Source organism: Rana temporaria, chromosome 8 (genome assembly GCF_905171775.1).
Source record: "Rana temporaria chromosome 8, aRanTem1.1, whole genome shotgun sequence".
In the NCBI taxonomy this organism is placed as follows: domain Eukaryota; kingdom Metazoa; phylum Chordata; class Amphibia; order Anura; family Ranidae; genus Rana; species Rana temporaria.
In genome coordinates, this window is record NC_053496.1 from 186,846,621 (window position 1) to 186,863,962 (window position 17,342).

At 47.0% G+C, this 17,342-nt stretch overlaps 1 protein-coding gene across 1 annotated transcript in view; it reads left to right on the forward strand.

The window, feature by feature from the left end:
* Positions 1-2,294: 2,294 nt before the first annotated feature.
* The window catches only part of LOC120910642 (zinc finger protein 850-like), a gene marked incomplete at its 3' end in the record, with an annotated part of 30,958 nt that continues 15,910 nt past the window's right edge, over positions 2,295-17,342 (forward strand). The window contains exon 1 of the mRNA XM_040322395.1: positions 2,295-3,411. Coding sequence (XP_040178329.1) covers positions 2,391-3,411 — 1,021 coding nt within the window. The remainder of the gene's footprint in view (positions 3,412-17,342) is intronic.

A 17,342-nucleotide genomic window follows, 5' to 3' on the forward strand; every position in this document is an offset into this window, starting at 1 on the left:
CATGTCCGTCCTCTTCCTCCATAGTCACTGTGACGTCTTTTATCTCCAGCAGGTGATACACACATATAATGTAGAATAACCCCTTCAGGGGCAGAACATTCCCCCACTTAGGGGGCCGGAACATTCTCTTCATTTTGGAGATGTGTCACCTTTCCCACCAATCACCTTCTCACCTCATCAGTCTATACTAACGGATTATATGACTTTTATAACTATGATTATATTGGATTCCCACTAGCGTGCTGGGTGATGGGCTGGATAATCTAGATGTAGTTGTCACCCCAGGGGGGTCGGTCCTGTTGGGTCCCCTTCTGACCTGGTGGTCTATCCTCTCCCCTCCACCGCCCTTTCTCCCCGAGGTATGCCTGGGGTGCTGGGGATTGCATGTCTTACCTGGGTCCCTTGATGGGCGAACATCTCCTGGAGGTCCGGTTAGGATTGCCACCTTTTCTTTACATCAAACCCGAACACTAGCGGCGCACTGTATTTTTTTTTATAGTATAAACTATACATATATTTTGCTATTAAATAACATTTCTAATCATATTAATTTTATTACAAAAATACCCCTTTTACATCCGAATCCGCAGAGTTCCCCTTTTACATGCGCAGAGTTCCCCTTTTACATCCGCAGAGTTCCCCTGGAGAGGTGAGGAGGATTCTGGGAATGTCATTTGATTTTACTATTTGTGTTCAAATTTAGAGTTTTCCTCCTCATATGACCATCACATTGCCTCCACCTCCCTCCCTGATAGAATAAAGAAATACAAAGAAGATTCTAGAAGTCACCAGAGAGATCATCGAGCTGCTGACAGGAGAGGTGAGCGGTGACGGGAAGGACGTCATGATGGACAATCAGCCGCCCCTCACATCACCGGGTAAGAGGAGACTTTATTGTAAAGGAGAGAGCAGTACGGAGGCTCCACCTAGATCCCCCATCATCTGATAATCACATAGAAACAATGTATTCAGTCAGTGTGTGTGTTTCCTACAGATGGATCCAGTAATGGGAACCCACCAGAGAAATGTCCCCGTCCTCTGTATTCCCGGGATTCCACACAGGAAGGTCACACCATCCCCCACCATCATCAGGTAGATGAGGAACAATCACTGATAGTATCATTAGGATCTGTACATTATCTGCATTGTTACCATTGATGTCATTTTTATTCTATATTCAGAGTGGAAACCTGAGAGATCCTAAAGTTGAGGTTAAAGAAGAGATAAAAGAGGAGGATGGGGTGATGGAGAAACAACACAAAGACACCATGGTGGAGTCATCCAGCTACAGAAACTCACCAGAGAGATGTCCCCGTCCTCTGTATTCCCAGGATTCCACACATGAAGGTCACACCATCCCCCACTGTTACAAGGTTGGTTGATCGGAGCTCATGGAGATGATGTGCAGATTTCTTATGTGATGTCACAATAATAAAGCTTATATCTTACAGATGATATTCTCTCTCATTTTCTTGGTTTAGAGTGGAGATCCAATCGATATAGAATTTGAGGTGAAATCAGAAGAAGAAGAGACGTATGTGAGGGATGATCAGCAGTCTATGGAGGAGGATGGAATAACGGGGACATTTATAGAGGAGGACACTCCTACAGAGATCAGCACAGGTGGGTCATTAATACTACATTTTATGGCTGATTGTTGTATTGTATGGTACATACTCATGACCCGTGCACTATATACTATGTTATAAAAGACAGTTCTCGTTGTTTCCTCACTCTCTGACTAAGGTCCATGAATAAAGAAATGATCTGGTAGGAGATCAGAGGACCCATTTACTAGTTACCTTGAGGGGGAATTGTAAGATCCTCAGAGACAAAGCTGCCTGATGTGGGCGGAGTCCTGGTTTAGGGGAACCAATCAGCTCATGTCTAGTAATAATCTTTGTATTCCTATTTTAGTAGATGGACGGGAGATGAGGAAAACCTCAGAGGATTGTCTCACTTTGTCTCCAGACTGTAAAGTAGAAGATGAGGACATCACACAGTATAGTCCAGGAGAAAACCCGACTACCTCAAATGTCCATCCGGCACCACACAGTGTAGATGGACCATCGTATTCCTCTTATCCTGAGGAACCTCAGACTGTGCGGGACGGTGCCGGACCATCGTATTCCTCTTATCCTGAGGAACCTCAGACTGTGCGGGACGGTGCCGGACCATCGTATTCCTCTTATCCTGAGGAACCTCAGACTGTGCGGGACAGTGCCGTCCTTCCAACAAATAAGAGGTTTTCCTGTACTCAGTGTGGAAAATGTTATTCAGTGAAGTCCAATCTTTACAAACATCAGAGATCTCACACGGGAGAGAAGCCACATTCATGTCCTGAGTGCGGGAAATGTTTTTCAGATAAGTTCCATCTTTGCAGACATCAGATGTCTCACACGGGGGAAAAACCGTACTTCTGTTCTGTATGCGGGAAAAGTTTTTCACTGAAGTCCAATCTTTACACACATCAGAGATCTCACACGGGGGAGAAGCCACATTCCTGTCCTGAGTGCGGGAAATGTTTTTCACTGAAGTCCAATCTTGACAAACATCAGAGATGTCACACAGGGGAGAAACCACTTTCCTGTCTTGAGTGCGGGAAATGTTTTTCACATAAGTCCTCTCTTAACAATCACCAGAGATTGCACACAGGTGAGAAGCCGTATTCCTGTCCTGAGTGTGGTAAATGTTTTTCACAGATGTCCAGTCTTTGCAATCATCAAAGATTGCACACTGGGGAGAAGCCGTTTTCTTGTAATGAGTGTGGAAAATGTTTTTCAAATAAGTCAAATTTTTACAGGCATCACAGATCTCACACGGGGGAGAAGCCACATTCATGTCTTGAGTGCGGGAAAAGTTTTTTAATGAAGTCACATCTTTATAGACATCAGAGATCTCACGCGGGGGACAAGCCACTTTCCTGTTCTGAGTGTGGGAAATGTTTTTCACACAAGTCCTCTCTTTACAATCATCAGAGATTGCACACGGGTGAGAAGCTGTATTCCTGTCCTGAGTGCGGGAAATGTTTTTCACTGAAGTCCAATCTTTCCGTACATCAGAGATCTCACACGGGGGAGAAGCCACATTCCTGTCCCGAGTGCGGGAAATGTTTTTCACAGAAGTCCAATCTTCACAAACATCAGAGATCTCACACGGGGGAGAAGCCACTTTCCTGTCCCGAGTGCGGGAAATGTTTTTCACACAAATCTTCTCTTTACCATCATCAGAGATTGCACACAGGTGAGAAGCCACATTCCTGTCCTGAGTGTGGGAAATGTTTTTCACAGAAGTCCTATCTTTACAAACATCAGAGATTGCACACGGGAGAGAAGCCGTTTTCCTGTCCTGAGTGTGGGAAATGTTTTTCAGATAAGTCCAATTTTTACAGGCATCAGAGATCTCACACGGGTGAGAAGTCACTTTCCTGTCCTGAGTGAGGGAATTGTTTCTCACTGAAGTCCTGTCTTCCTGTATATCAGGGGTCCCACACAACCCTTGAAGTGTATTACTGCCTTGAGTGTGGGAACTGTCTTCTAGTCATTATCTCTCATTGGCTGAGTACATTTTGTGGTATGGAGACTTAGAGGTCTACTATTCTCTTGCAAGAGGTCTGTTTTCTCAAGTCGTCTTCCGGGACGAAACGCGTTAACCCCACCACTTAAAAGGCGGTCCTCTAGGCCTTTTAAAATAAAAATGGAGTCATTCCCTCTCATTGGCTGAGGACATTTTGTGGGGGAATTTTTCACAAACATTTACAGGTCTGTTTTTAAAAAATGTGTTCATTAGATGTGACAAATATTTGCCCAGTCATGGTGATCAATGTAGTCAGGTTGTCGCCTCGCTAAGGTCTTCTCTTCTGTAATGTTTGCACATGTATGTTTAAATATCAATAAAACTTTATTCTTTAGAAAAAAAAGTCTTCATTTATCCCCAAAAATGTGACAAATAATTACAACTTTAAAAAAACTTGCTGTGCCTCCTACTAAATACTTTGGACCGATGCCGAGACATCTAGAGCCCGGGAAGAACCTTCCGATCTGTGCCCCCCCCCCCCCCCCCCGAAAAGAAGAGTGAGCACTAAGCTGCATGCTAATCACCCTAAAAATAAAGTACAAATCTGCCCCCCCTACTGCAACCCCCTCTCCCAGCACAACACCCCCCCCCCAAAAAAAAAAATTACCCCTTGCACAGTTTTAATTTCATCAATGAAAATGCTTTCGTCAAAATTTTCGTAAGCGGCATTTTTATAGTGACGAAAAGTACACCACATTTTCATCCAACTACGAAAACCAATTCTGTTTTCATTGACAAAAATGAAACGAAAATGTGAGGCAGGGAGGTTTACCTTCGGGACTTCCGGTTTTCGTGGAGCTATACCTTCTTCCGCTCCCAGCAAGCAAGCGAGTCGAGTCCGTAGTGTGCAGTGCTTAGCAGCAGTTGCAGCACGGTGCATCCAGCATTACAGGCATCCTCCGAGTCCTCAGACGACCATGCAGAACAGCACAGCCTCCCGACGAGAGTCTCAGTCTCAATGCCGAATCACAGTGACGACCGTCCACAGCGCACAGCCTCCCGACGAAAGTTTCAGTCTCATTCCCGACTCACAGCGACAACTGTCCAGGGCAGCACAGCTTGCCGACGAGAGTCTTAGTCCTACTCCCGACTCACAGCGACGACCGTCCAGAGCCGCACAGCCTTCCGACGAGAGTCTGTCCCACACCTGACTCGCAGCGAGAACCGTCCAGAGCCGCACAGCCTCTCTACGAGAGTCTTAGTCCCACACCCAACTCACAGCGATGACCGTCCAGAGCAGCACAGCCTCCTGACGAGAGTCTGTCACTTCCGACTCACAGCGACGACCATCCAGAGCTGCCCAGTCTCCCGACGAGAGTTTAGGTCCCGCTACTGACTAATAGCAACAACCGTCCAGAGCCGCACAGCCTCCCGACTCACAGCAATGGCCGTCTAGAATCGCACAACCTCCCAATGAGAGTCCCAGTCCCACTCCTGACTCACAGCGACAACCGTCCAGAGCAGACAATGGCACTGGGAGTGTGTGTATATTACAGTTACAGGCCTGAGGCCTTACCTCATACCACCGTCCGTCCAGAGCAATGTTCTAGCATTACAGGCCTCCTCTAACTACCGGCGTCCAGAGCACTTAGTATTATAGGCCTATCCTCAGAGTGACCACCGTCTGTCCAGAGCACTCTGTGCGCATTATAGGCCTCCTCTGACCACCAGCATACAGAGTAGAGAGTGCATTACAGGCCTCCCCTCAGACCTGAGACCACCATCCAGCACTGTGCAGCATACAGGCCTCTCAGAGTCAGACCACCCCTCCAGAGCACTATGTGCATTACAGGTTTCATCAGCCCACCGTCCAGAGCACTGTGCAGCATTACAGGCCTCCTCAGCTCAGACCACCATCCAGAGCACTTTGTAGCATTACAGCCACTGTTCGGAGCACTGTGCAGCATTACAGGCCTCCTCAGGCCACTGTCCAGAGTACTGTGCAGCATTGCAGTGAATGGCAAAAGCTCACATCATTGCATGACCTATGAAGCCTCTTCAGCTCAGACCACCATCCAGAGTACTGTGTAGCATTACAGCCACTGTCCAGAGCAATGTTCTAGCATTACAGGCCTCCGGCCTCCTCTGACCACCAGCATTCGGAGCACTGTGCATTACAGGCCTCCACTCATAGTGACCATCATCCATCCAGAGTACTGTGCAGCATTACAGGCCTCCTCTGACCATGGCATCAAGAGCACTGTGCATTACAGGCCTCCCCATAGAATGACCACCGTCTGTCCAGAGCACTGTGTGCATTACAGGCCTCCTTTGACCACCAGCATTCAGAGTTCTGTGCATTACAGGCCTCCCCTCAGACCTGAGACCACCATCCAGCACTGTGCAGCATACAGGCCTCTCAGAGTCAGACCACCCCTCCAGAGCACTATGTGCATTACAGCTTTCATCAGCCCACCGTCCAGAGCACTGTGCAGCATTACAGGCCTCCTCAGCTCAGACCACCATCCAGAGCACTTTGTAGCATTACAGCCACTGTGCAGCATTACAGGCCTTCTCAGGTCACTGTCCAGTGCACTGTGCAGCATTACAGGCAACTGTCCACAGCACTGTGCAGCATTGCAGTGAATGGCAAAAGTTCACATCATTGCATGACCTATGCAGCCTCTTCAGCTCAGGCCACCATCCAGAGTACTGTGTAGCTTTACAGCCACTGTCCAGAGCACTGAGCAGCATTACAGTGAATGGCAAAAGCTCACATCATTGCATGACCTACTGCTGCTTTTTGCAGGACATAGTAAAAACCCTCCACAGTGACTCCATGTGCCTTTCTGTCCCTGACCTCTTTTATCTACTCGGCCACCTCGAGAGCTTTAAACAGAACACCAAGACTTTCCCACAATTGCACAGAAAATGAAAGGAAATGTAAACCAGCGTTTTGCTTCATTCTTAGACCCAAGTAACTGATGAAATGTTCTCCCCACTTGCAGCAGCTGCTTGTTTTGTCAACCCTACCGTCTGTGAAACCCTTGTAGATATGACAGAGAGGGTATTCAGTGTCACAGGTGACCTCTCTAGAGGCCGGCGAAATAGAGCAAGGGTCATGTTGGCACAAAGTGGTTTCCCTAAAATTATATGAAACAAATAGAAGTGTTTTATTCACCGGGATTTTCTATTTTTAACATACTGGCCCAGATTCAGGTAGATCCGGGCAATATTTGCGTGGGCAAAGGGCAAAGATTTTTCTCTGCGCCCACGCAAATATTTCGATTTGCCCGCGATTCACGGAGCAGTAGCTCCGTAAATTGCGCGGGCGCTATGCTAATTAGCCCTGCGTAAGGGCGCCTAATGTAAATGATCCCGCCGGGGGCGGGAATCATTTAAATTAGGCGCGCTCCCGCGCCGAGCGAACAGCGCATGCTCCGTCGGGAAACTTTCCCGACGTGCATTGCGGCAAATGACGTCGCAAGGACGTCATTTGCTTCTAAGTGAACGTGAATGGCGTCCAAATTTCACGGGCGGGAGGCGCAGCTATACTTTAGCATTGGCTGCGCCTGCTATTAGCAGGAGCAACCTTGCGCTAAAGTTGCCGTACGGAAACTCCGTACCTTGCGTGCGCAGGGCCCGCGCAACTTTTGTGAATCGGTGGTAGTATGCAATTTGCATACTATACGCCGATCACAATGGCCGCGCCCCCTAGCGGCCAACGCAAGAATGCAGCCTGGGATATGAAAGCATAAGGAGGCTTATGTCTGTCATATCTTAGGCTGCAGTCGGTGTAACGAGGTTCCTGAATCAGGGGCATTCGTTACACCGGAGCAAGTAAGCCCTTGCGCCGCGCAACCTATGGTTGCGCGGGCGCAAGTGCTTCTTGAATCTGGGCCAATAAAGATAACTAATGCCACGTACACACAACCTTTATTCATGCCATGCGAAAAAGTTTTTCTCTACGTGATTCTTCTCAAGCCTGCCTTGCCTACACACGATCGTGAAAAAAAACTTGATCAAAACGAGGTGACGTACAACACGTACAACGGCACTATAAAGGGGAAGTTCCATTCGATACGCTATGCCCGCCTAAAGATAGGCGATTCTACCTGAATCTGGTCCAATGAGTTTGGAAATTGTAGAGAAATGCTAAAACTCATTCGATTTTAGACGACTAAATATGACTAAAACTAAAACAATTGCAGAAGACAAAAATGGGACTAAAATTAAAATGGCATTTAAATCAAAAGACTTATGCCGCGTACACACAACCGTTTTTCGGGATGTAAAAAATTTAAATTTTTAATGGTCTAGAGAAAACGTAGTTTTTTTCAACCCGATCGTTAAACCGACCTTGCCTACACACGATCGTGAAAAAAAAATGCTCTAGCTAAGCGCGGTGACGTACAACACGTACGACGGCGCTATAAAGGGGAAGTTCCATGCGGATGGCGCCACCCTTGGGGCTGCTTATGCTGATTCCATGTTAGTAAAAGACGATTTGCGCTTTTCTGTCTGTTACAGCGTGATGAATGTGCTTACTCCATTACGAACGCTACTTTTACCAGAACGAGCGCTCCTGTCTCATAACTTGCTTCTGAGAATGCATGTTTTTTTCACGTCGTTAAAGCCCCACACACGACCATTTTTTTACGACGTTAAAAACAAAGTGAAAAATTAGAGCATGTTCGAAATTTTTAATGGCCATTTTTAATGACATTAAAAAAAAAAAGTCATTTTTTACAACCCGAAAAACGGTCGTGTGTACACGGCATTAGGCCCCTTTCACACTTATGCGACTTCAAAGTCATGTGATTTTTCCGCGATTTTAACAAGACAGTCATACGACTGTGGATCCGACTTGCCCCACGACTTGAAGTACGACTTCAATGGGCAGGGACGCCGACTTTGATCCCCTATAATTAGGGGATCAAACACGCCAATTTTTTTTTTTTAAACGGCATGGATTCCCCTTTCATGAGCATACTGGGCCCATAGGTCTGGTATGGATTTTAAGGGGAACCCCCACGCCGAAAAAACGGCGTGAGGTCCCCCAATATTCATACCAGACCCTTATCCGAGCCCCCCAGGGCGGTCAGGAAAGGGGGTGGGGACGAGCGAGCACCCCCCCCCCTGAGCCGTACCAGGCCGCATGCCCTCAACATGGGGGGTGGCAGGGGGTCCTCTCCCCCACTCCAAAATCCCCAGCACAAATCCTCCACCCACCAAAAATATTACCTCCCTGCACACATTTACCCCCCCGCCCAAAGAAAATTCCCTTCTAGCACAAATCCCCTCTACCCATACCTCCCAACCTGCAAAGGCACCATGTCCCGCAGTCCCGCGACAGAGAAAGTTTTCCCGCACACGAGTAGCCAGTGGAGGCAGCACGGGAGGAGGAGGTAAGAGGTGGCAGCCCCCCCTGCTTATCAACTATGATGTCGGGCGTTTGGTGGCCAACACTCCCTCCCCTTTTTGTAGAGTATGTTGTCAGGCATCCAGCAGCACTTGTCAACCATGATGTCGGGCGTTCGGCGCCCCCCCTCAACAACTTCTATGTCCTTTAAAAAAAAAATTGCTGTCCCGCGAAACCCCCCCCCCCCCCCCCCGCTCAACTACTTTGGTGTCCCACGGTAGCACTCCCCCCGCACAACAACTTTCATGATGGCAGTTAAAATAAAATTTGAATGACTGTCACGTAGTAGAATTTTTAAATGTTGGGAGGTATGCCTCTACCACATCACCCCTCGTAGCACAAATTCCTTTGCCCCCATCCCCCATAACACATCTGCCTAAATCACCACTCCTAGCACACCCCTCCCCCCAATTGTATTTTCCTAGGACAATTCTTACACCCTGCCACCTCCAATTCCCCTCCCCTATTCTCTTTGCAGTGCCCCTCTACCTCACATGTTACCACAGTGTCCAAAAAAGGGGTCATTTGGGGGGGTATTTGTACTTTGCTGGCATTGTAGGGCCTCAAGAAATGAGATTGGCCATCAGGGCAGATACATTTTCAGATATATTTATCGTAGTTTCTAGATTACAGGGGTGCTCAATCTGTGGCCCAGGGAGTCCTCTGATGTGGCCCATGGAGCCCTCTGATGCCTCCCATGGAACCCTCTGATGTGGCCCACGGAACGCTCTGACTGATGTGAAAGGAAACTCTTAAGACGTCAGCATACCAAGCCATTTTGGACAATTTCATGCTCCCAACTTTGTGGGAACAGTTTGTGTACTTCCTCCAGGATTTGTTTTCAGTCAAATGTGGTGGGCTGGGGGAGGGGTGGGTTACAGTGCCGTCTAAGAAGGCGGAGCAACTGCCAATGCATTGGTGAAGGGTATTTGACTCATCCGTAGTCCCTCCCTCCTACTCAGGTGAGCAGCGCTATTGGTTGCTTCACTGTACAGAATACAGTATTACGGAAATGTTTTACCCCTGACAGATTTTTAATAAACTGTGATCTTTATTTTACAGCTGGTGGGCAACCCCGCCCCCTTGGTGGGAGTTGAGATGACCCCATCTATAAGGATATACAGTACATACACACACAGCACAAGGCCGTGGTCACACTACGAGATGTTGCAGTTCCTCTGAGCTCCACAAGGTGGTGATCTCACTTTTACCCAGACAGGAAGTCTCTATGGAAAACAGGAAGTGATGTCGTGTACAGACAGGAAGTTCCGGGTGAGAGGTGAGTCGGGAGGAAGTAGAGAGGAGACATTGTTGAAATTGGTAGCAGAAGAGGTAATAAGATCTTATTTTCTATTTACACCCAGTAACCCCGTCATGTCCGTCCTCTTCCTCCATAGTCACTGTGACGTGTTTTATCTCCAGCAGATGATGATACACACATATATAGTGTGGAAACCTAGATTAACCCCTTCAGGAGCAGAACCTTTCCCCACTTCCGGGGCCGGAGCATTCTCTTCATTTCGGAGATGTGTCACCTTTCCCACCAATCACCTTCTCCCCTCGTCAGTCTATACTAACGCATTATATTGCTTTTAGTAGTTGGGGTGGGGTGGGATGGGGGGGATTGGAAAATGTTTCTATAAAGATCAGAGTCTCAGATATTCATCCTAACTGTGATCAGTAAAGTCTCCGGAGTACACGGAGATCACAGGAATATGATGTGTCCTGGCAAAGCCCAAAGACAACATTCATCTTTCAGTTTAGGAGAGATGGGACGCACCCAGGAGAAATTACCCCCCCCCCCCACAGCTCCTCCTCCCAATGTCCCTCCAATCAGAGTCAGATAATACTATGGCATCACACTGATCTCACAGCTCCTCCTCCCAATGACGTTCCAACCAGAGTCAGAGAATCCTATGACATCACACTGACTTCACAGCCCCTCCTCTCAATGTCCCTCCAACCAGAGTCAGAGAATCCTGTGACATCACACTGACTTCACAGCTCCTCCTCTCAATGTCCCTCCAATCATAATCCTGTGACATCACACTGACTTCACAGCTCCTCCTCTCAATGTCCCTCCAATCAGAGTCAGAGAATCCTATGGCATCACACTGACCCCACAGCTCCTCCTCCCAATGACGTTCCAACCAGAGTCAGAAAATCCTATGACATCACACTGACTTCACAGCTCCTCCTCTCAATGTCCCTCCAACCAGAGTCAGAGAATCCTATGACATCACACTGACTTCACAGCTCCTCCTCTCAATGTCCCTCCAACCAGAGTCAGAGAATCCTGTGACATCACACTGACTTCACAGCTCCTCCTCTCAATGTCCCTCCAATCAGAGAATCCTATGACATCACACTGACTTCACAGCTCCTCCTCTCAATGTCCCTCCAACCAGAGTCAGAGAATCCTATGACATCACACTGACTTCACAGCTCCTCCTTTCAATGTCCCTCCAACCAGAGTCAGAGAATCCTATGACATCACACTGACTTCACAGCTCCTCCTTTCAATGTCCCTCCAATCAGAGTCAGAGAATCCTATGACATCACACTGACTTCACAGCTCCTCCTCTCAGTGTCCCTCCAACCAGAGTCAGAGAATCCTATGACATGACACTGACTTCACAGCTCCTCCTCTCAATGACGTTCCAACCAGAGTCAGAGAATCCTATGACATCACACTGACTTCACAGCTCCTCCTCTCAATGTCCCTCCAACCAGAGTCAGAGAATCCTATGACATCACACTGACTTCACAGCTCCTCCTCTCAATGTCCCTCCAACCAGAGTCAGAGAATCCTGTGACATCACACTGACTTCACAGCTCCTCCTCTCAATGTCCCTCCAATCAGAGAATCCTATGACATCACACTGACTTCACAGCTCCTCCTCTCAATGTCCCTCCAACCAGAGTCAGAGAATCCTATGACATCACACTGACTTCACAGCTCCTCCTTTCAATGTCCCTCCAATCAGAGTCAGAGAATCCTATGACATCACACTGACTTCACAGCTCCTCCTCTCAGTGTCCCTCCAACCAGAGTCAGAGAATCCTATGACATCACACTGACTTCACAGCTCCTCCTCTCAATGTCCCTCCAACCAGAGTCAGAGAATCCTGTGACATCACACTGACCTCACAGCTCCTCCTCTCAATGTCCCTCCAATCAGAGTCACAGAATCCTATGACATCACACTGATTTCACAGCTCCTCATCCACCTGGCTCTCTTTTTCTGATACAGGTATAAAAGAAAATCAGCCGCACACCGCCAGGAGCTTGAATGAAGAAATATTCTTTATTTACATATGCCAGAGATAGACAGGATAAGGTATCCTGTGTATTTCGGCCTACCTCTGGCATATGTGAATAAAGGATATTTCTTCTTTCAAGCTCCTGATGGTGTGCGGCTGATTTCCTTTCATGCCTGTGTTTCTGATGCTCTTATGCCCATACACACGATTGGAATTTCAGAGGAAAAAAGTCAGACGGAAATTCCGACGGACTTAGAGAACATGGAAATTCTGCTCGTCTGTATGGAACTACGAAGGAGAAAAAAACATGCATGCTCGGAAACAATTCGACGCATGCTCGGAAGCATTGAACTTAGTTTTTCTAGGCTCGTCGTTGTGTGGAATGTCACCGCGTTTTGGATGGTCGGAATTTGGTGTGACAGTGTGTATACAAGACAGCTTGAACGGAATTCCGTTGGAAAAATCAGTCAGAGTTTATTTCAACGGAAAATCCGATCTTGTGTACAGGGCATTAGGATGTCAATGGACCCTTGGTATCCTTACTAGCAAGGCAGGACTTTATGCTCTGTGTTATATGTCAGGACGCCAGAATTGCTTACAACAAACTTTTATTAACCTATGGAGTGGTCCTTTGTGCGTAAATTATACCTCATCCTGACGGGAGAGGTGAGGAGGATTCTGGGAATGTCATTTGATTTTACTATTTGTGTCCAAATCTAGAGTTTTCCTCCTGTGAAATCTGGAGATCATATGACCATCACATTGCCTCCACCTCCCTCCCTGATAGACTAGAGAAATACAAAGAAGATTCTAGAAGTCACCAGAGACATCATCGAGCTGCTGACAGGAGAGGTGAGCGGTGCCGGGAAGGACGTCATGATGGACAATCAGCCGCCCCTCACATCACCGGGTAAGAGGAGACTTTATTGTAAAGGAGAGAGCAGTACGGAGGCTCCACCTAGATCCCCCATCATCTGATAAACACATAGAAACAATGTATTCAGTCAGTGTGTGTGTTTCCTACAGATGGATCCAGTAATGGGAACCCACCAGAGAGATGTCCCCGTCCTCTGTATTCCCGGAATTCCACACAGGAAGGTCACACCATCCCCCACCATCATCAGGTAGATGATTGACAATTATTGGTGGTTATGATTTATACACAGCATGTTTGTTACAATGAATGTTTTTATTATATATTCAGAGTGGAAACCTCGAGGATTATAATATTATTGTTAAAGAAGAGTATAAAGAGGAGGATGAGGAGTATGGAGTGATGGAGGAGTTTTCAGACAGACACAAGGATATGATGGAGCCACCTAATACCAGGAACCCACCAGAGAGATGTCCCCGTCCTCTGTATTCCCGGGATTCCACACAGGAAGGTCACACCATTCCCCACCATCATAAGGTAGATGAGGAACAATCACTGATAGTATCATTAGGATCTGTACATTATCTGCATTGTTACCATTAATGTCATTTTTATTCTATATTCAGAGTGGAAACCTGAGAGATCCTAAAGTTGAGGTTAAAGAAGAGATAAAAGAGGAGGATGTTGAGGATGGCGTGATGGAGGAAGAACACAAAGATCTGTACCAGGACACCATGGTGGAGTCATCCAGCTACAGAAACCCACCAGAGAGATGTCCCCGTCCTCTGTATTCCCGGGATTCCACACAGGAAGGTCACACCATCCCCCACTGTTACAAGGTCGGTGGGGCGGAGCATCTAGAACATGGACTGGTGGAGATGATGTGTGGATTTTGTATGTAAGTTTATATCTTACAGATGATATTCTCTCTCATTCTCTTGGTTTAGAGTGGAGATCCAATCGATATAGAATTTGAGGTGAAATCAGAAGAAGAAGAGACGTATGTGAGGGATGATCAGCAGTCTATGGAGGAGGATGGAATAACGGGGACATTTATAGAGGAGGACACTCCTACAGAGATCAGCACAGGTGGGTCATTAACACGAAATACATTCTTTCCCCCGGGGACTGGGTGATATAAGTAGTGTTGGGTGAACAGTTCAGCCCGAGCATGAATTCAGGCTGAACAATGGCTTTTAGCTCATTCAACGAACACCCACATTTTCGGGGCATTCGACAGTTTGTTCAGCCCGCCGAGCACCCCACAATGCATTGCATGCTGCACAGTGCATTGAAAGCCCTGATTGGCTAATAAAGGATTTGCCCAATTAGGGCACAGAACACTGTCACCATAGGAGGCCACAAGGAAGATGAGTCGTGACAATGCATGCGTCAGTGACACAATCCCTGTTGTGTTCCCGCTGGATCAGACTCTGCATAGCATTATGGACAGGCCTCTCAAGGCAGAGCAGCAGGAGGAAGAGGAGGACTTCCCTTCCTCTCATGGCCCGCTTTAGTCAGAAACCATTCTTGTAATGCACAAGAAGAGAGAGAGGAGGATTATAGCAGTTTTGGAGGCATTGAAGCAGAGGAAGACATACGTCAAACCCTAAGAGATGGTTTTCTGTCCCCAGAACCCTAGGGAGTAGTACATGACTGGGAGGAGGCAGTTCCAGATACTGTAATCCTCAGTGACTCCAAGGAGTCTGCTTCTCGTGCCTCTGCAAACTTGCGGTGCATGGGCTCCCTCATTCTTCAAAGCCTGTGAAAGGACTCGAAAAAGGCGTGGCATCAAGATGAAGCATCACTATTGATTGGCAATCCTCCTCGACCACCATTACAAGGGGAAAGTCTCAGAATTCAACCTGTGCTCGCAGAGGGAGCACAGGAAAAAAATATCTTGAGGACACCTTAAAGATGAGTTTATGTAATGCCTTTCCAGATATTGGTAGGTTACAGTTTAATGGAAAAGCTCATTTTGAGGCTTCTGTTGGTCAAGAGAGAAGCAGTGGAGAAGGGGGCCGCCTCAGTGATGCATTTCAAACATGTTTTAGTCCTCTGCGCCCAGGGCTGTCAGCTTCTACATCCCATCAGCAGCGTCTGCATCATATGGTGGGGGATTATCTAGGGGCGAAAACAGACATAGAGAGCTTTCCAGTTGACGATTTACTGGATCATGAAAAGAGGCCAGTATGCAAGTGAGCCGCAGGACTGCCCTGCATTCAGCATGCTTTCTGAACGGGCATTCAGTGCTGGAGTATTTTTTTTACAGATAAAAGACCATGTCTGTCCACAGACTCCGTTGACCGGCTAACATTTATCAAAATTAATCCTTCTTGGTTGAGCAGAAGCTATCAAGCCCCTGATGCCGATGTTGCCAATTAGGTGTTTTTGGGATCTGGAATCTGTGCAAGACTGTCTAGCCTGCCTAGCTTTTTGGGTGTTGATTTCATCCTGAAGAAACGTTTTGGTATTTAGATTTCATGGGCACAATTAACACCCAAGGACCAATTTGCCTGCACCAGTTACTTCTATCTAAAGTCTGTGAAACAGACACCAGAATTTATCCCAAAAAAATCTCTAATCTTTTTCCGAGTGCACTAAATTGTGGCCTCGTCAGACTGGATCCTCAAGCCGTTGTTTACTTAATAAAGAAAGCTTGTAGGGAAAATGTAATTTGTTGGCCTTTTTAAATGTAATTTTTGCTGCAGCAGGTTCTATACATGGTACAGATGACCCACTTTACAGGCAGACTAAGGGGACCCCCCAGGCAATATTTGTCTAGACTGGATTTATGGAGATTCTGGTGTTCAGCTGGTAGCAAAATGTTGATTTTTATAATACAATGTTGTAGTTGTTGCTCAACCTAATCTTGTGTATGTACCTTGAGTCTTCTGCTCTATGCTCCGGTCTAGCAAGATCTTAGACAGAATAATTCTCTCTCCTTTTCAGGTCCACCGATTAATGAATACCAATATTATGAGTCCTGACACCTGTTTGATATACTTTATGTTGTACATTACATAATTCTGATACTATATAGTCCTATCTGTTGTATCTTATGAATATAAATATGTACAATAAGTCGTACATTACATACTCCTGACTCCTACTCTCTCCCCTTCACCCACTGCTATATACACATAATATGTATTCTCTTTTGTTACACCCATTTCCTACCAGCTGGACATTTTATATCTGATGTCATTGGAGCACAGACTTTTACATGTTGATAATAATGTGATAACATCCTCCAACTTTGGGACCTTAAACAGAAAGTGATAATGAGGGGGAGGAGTCAATAACCCAATGATGGAGGTCTTCAGGATCAGTCCAGTCTTCATCTTGGTTGTTCTCCCCCCCATCCTCACTCTCTGACCTCTGGTGGGGCTCAGCCCCGCTGTTATTCATGACTAAATAAAGAAGTGCAGGACTTCTTGTGTTGGGAAGATGGCAATGAGTGATAGAGGGGGTGGGGACACTCGTCCTATAATCCCCTCATCACTGTCACTCCTATAAAAGACAGTTCTCGTTGTTTCCTCACTCTCTGACTAAGGTCCATGAATAAAGAAATGATCTGGTAGGAGATCAGAGGAGCCATTTACTAGTTACCTTGAGGGGGGAATTGTAAGATCCTCAGAGACAAAGCTGCCTGATGTGGGCGGAGTCCTGGTTTAGGGGAACCAATCAGCTGATGTCTAGTAATAATCTTTGTATTTCTATTTTAGTAGATGGACGGGAGATGAGGGAAACCTCAGAGGATTGTCTCACTTTGTCTCCAGACTGTAAAGTAGAAGATGAGGACATCACACAGTATAGTCCAGGAGAAAACCCGACTACCTCAAATGTCCATCCGGCACCACACAGTGTAGATGGACCCTCGTCTTCCTCTTATCCTGAGGAACCTCAGACTGTGCGGGACGGTGCCGGACCATCGTATTCCTCTTATCCTGAGGAACCTCAGACTGTGCGGGATGGTGCCGGACCATCGTATTCCTCTTATCCTGAGGAACCTCAGACTGTGAGGGACAGTGCCGGACCATCGTATTCCTCTTATCCTGAGGAACCTCAGATTGTGCGGGACGGTGCCGGACCATCGTATTCTTCTTATCCTGAGGAACCTCAGACTGTGCGGGACGGTGCCGGACCATCGTATTCTTCTTATCCTGAGGAACCTCAGACTGTGCGGGACGGTGCTGTCCTTCCAACAGATAAAAAGTTTCCCTGTCCTGAGTGCGGAAAGTGTTTCAATTTGAAATGTAATCT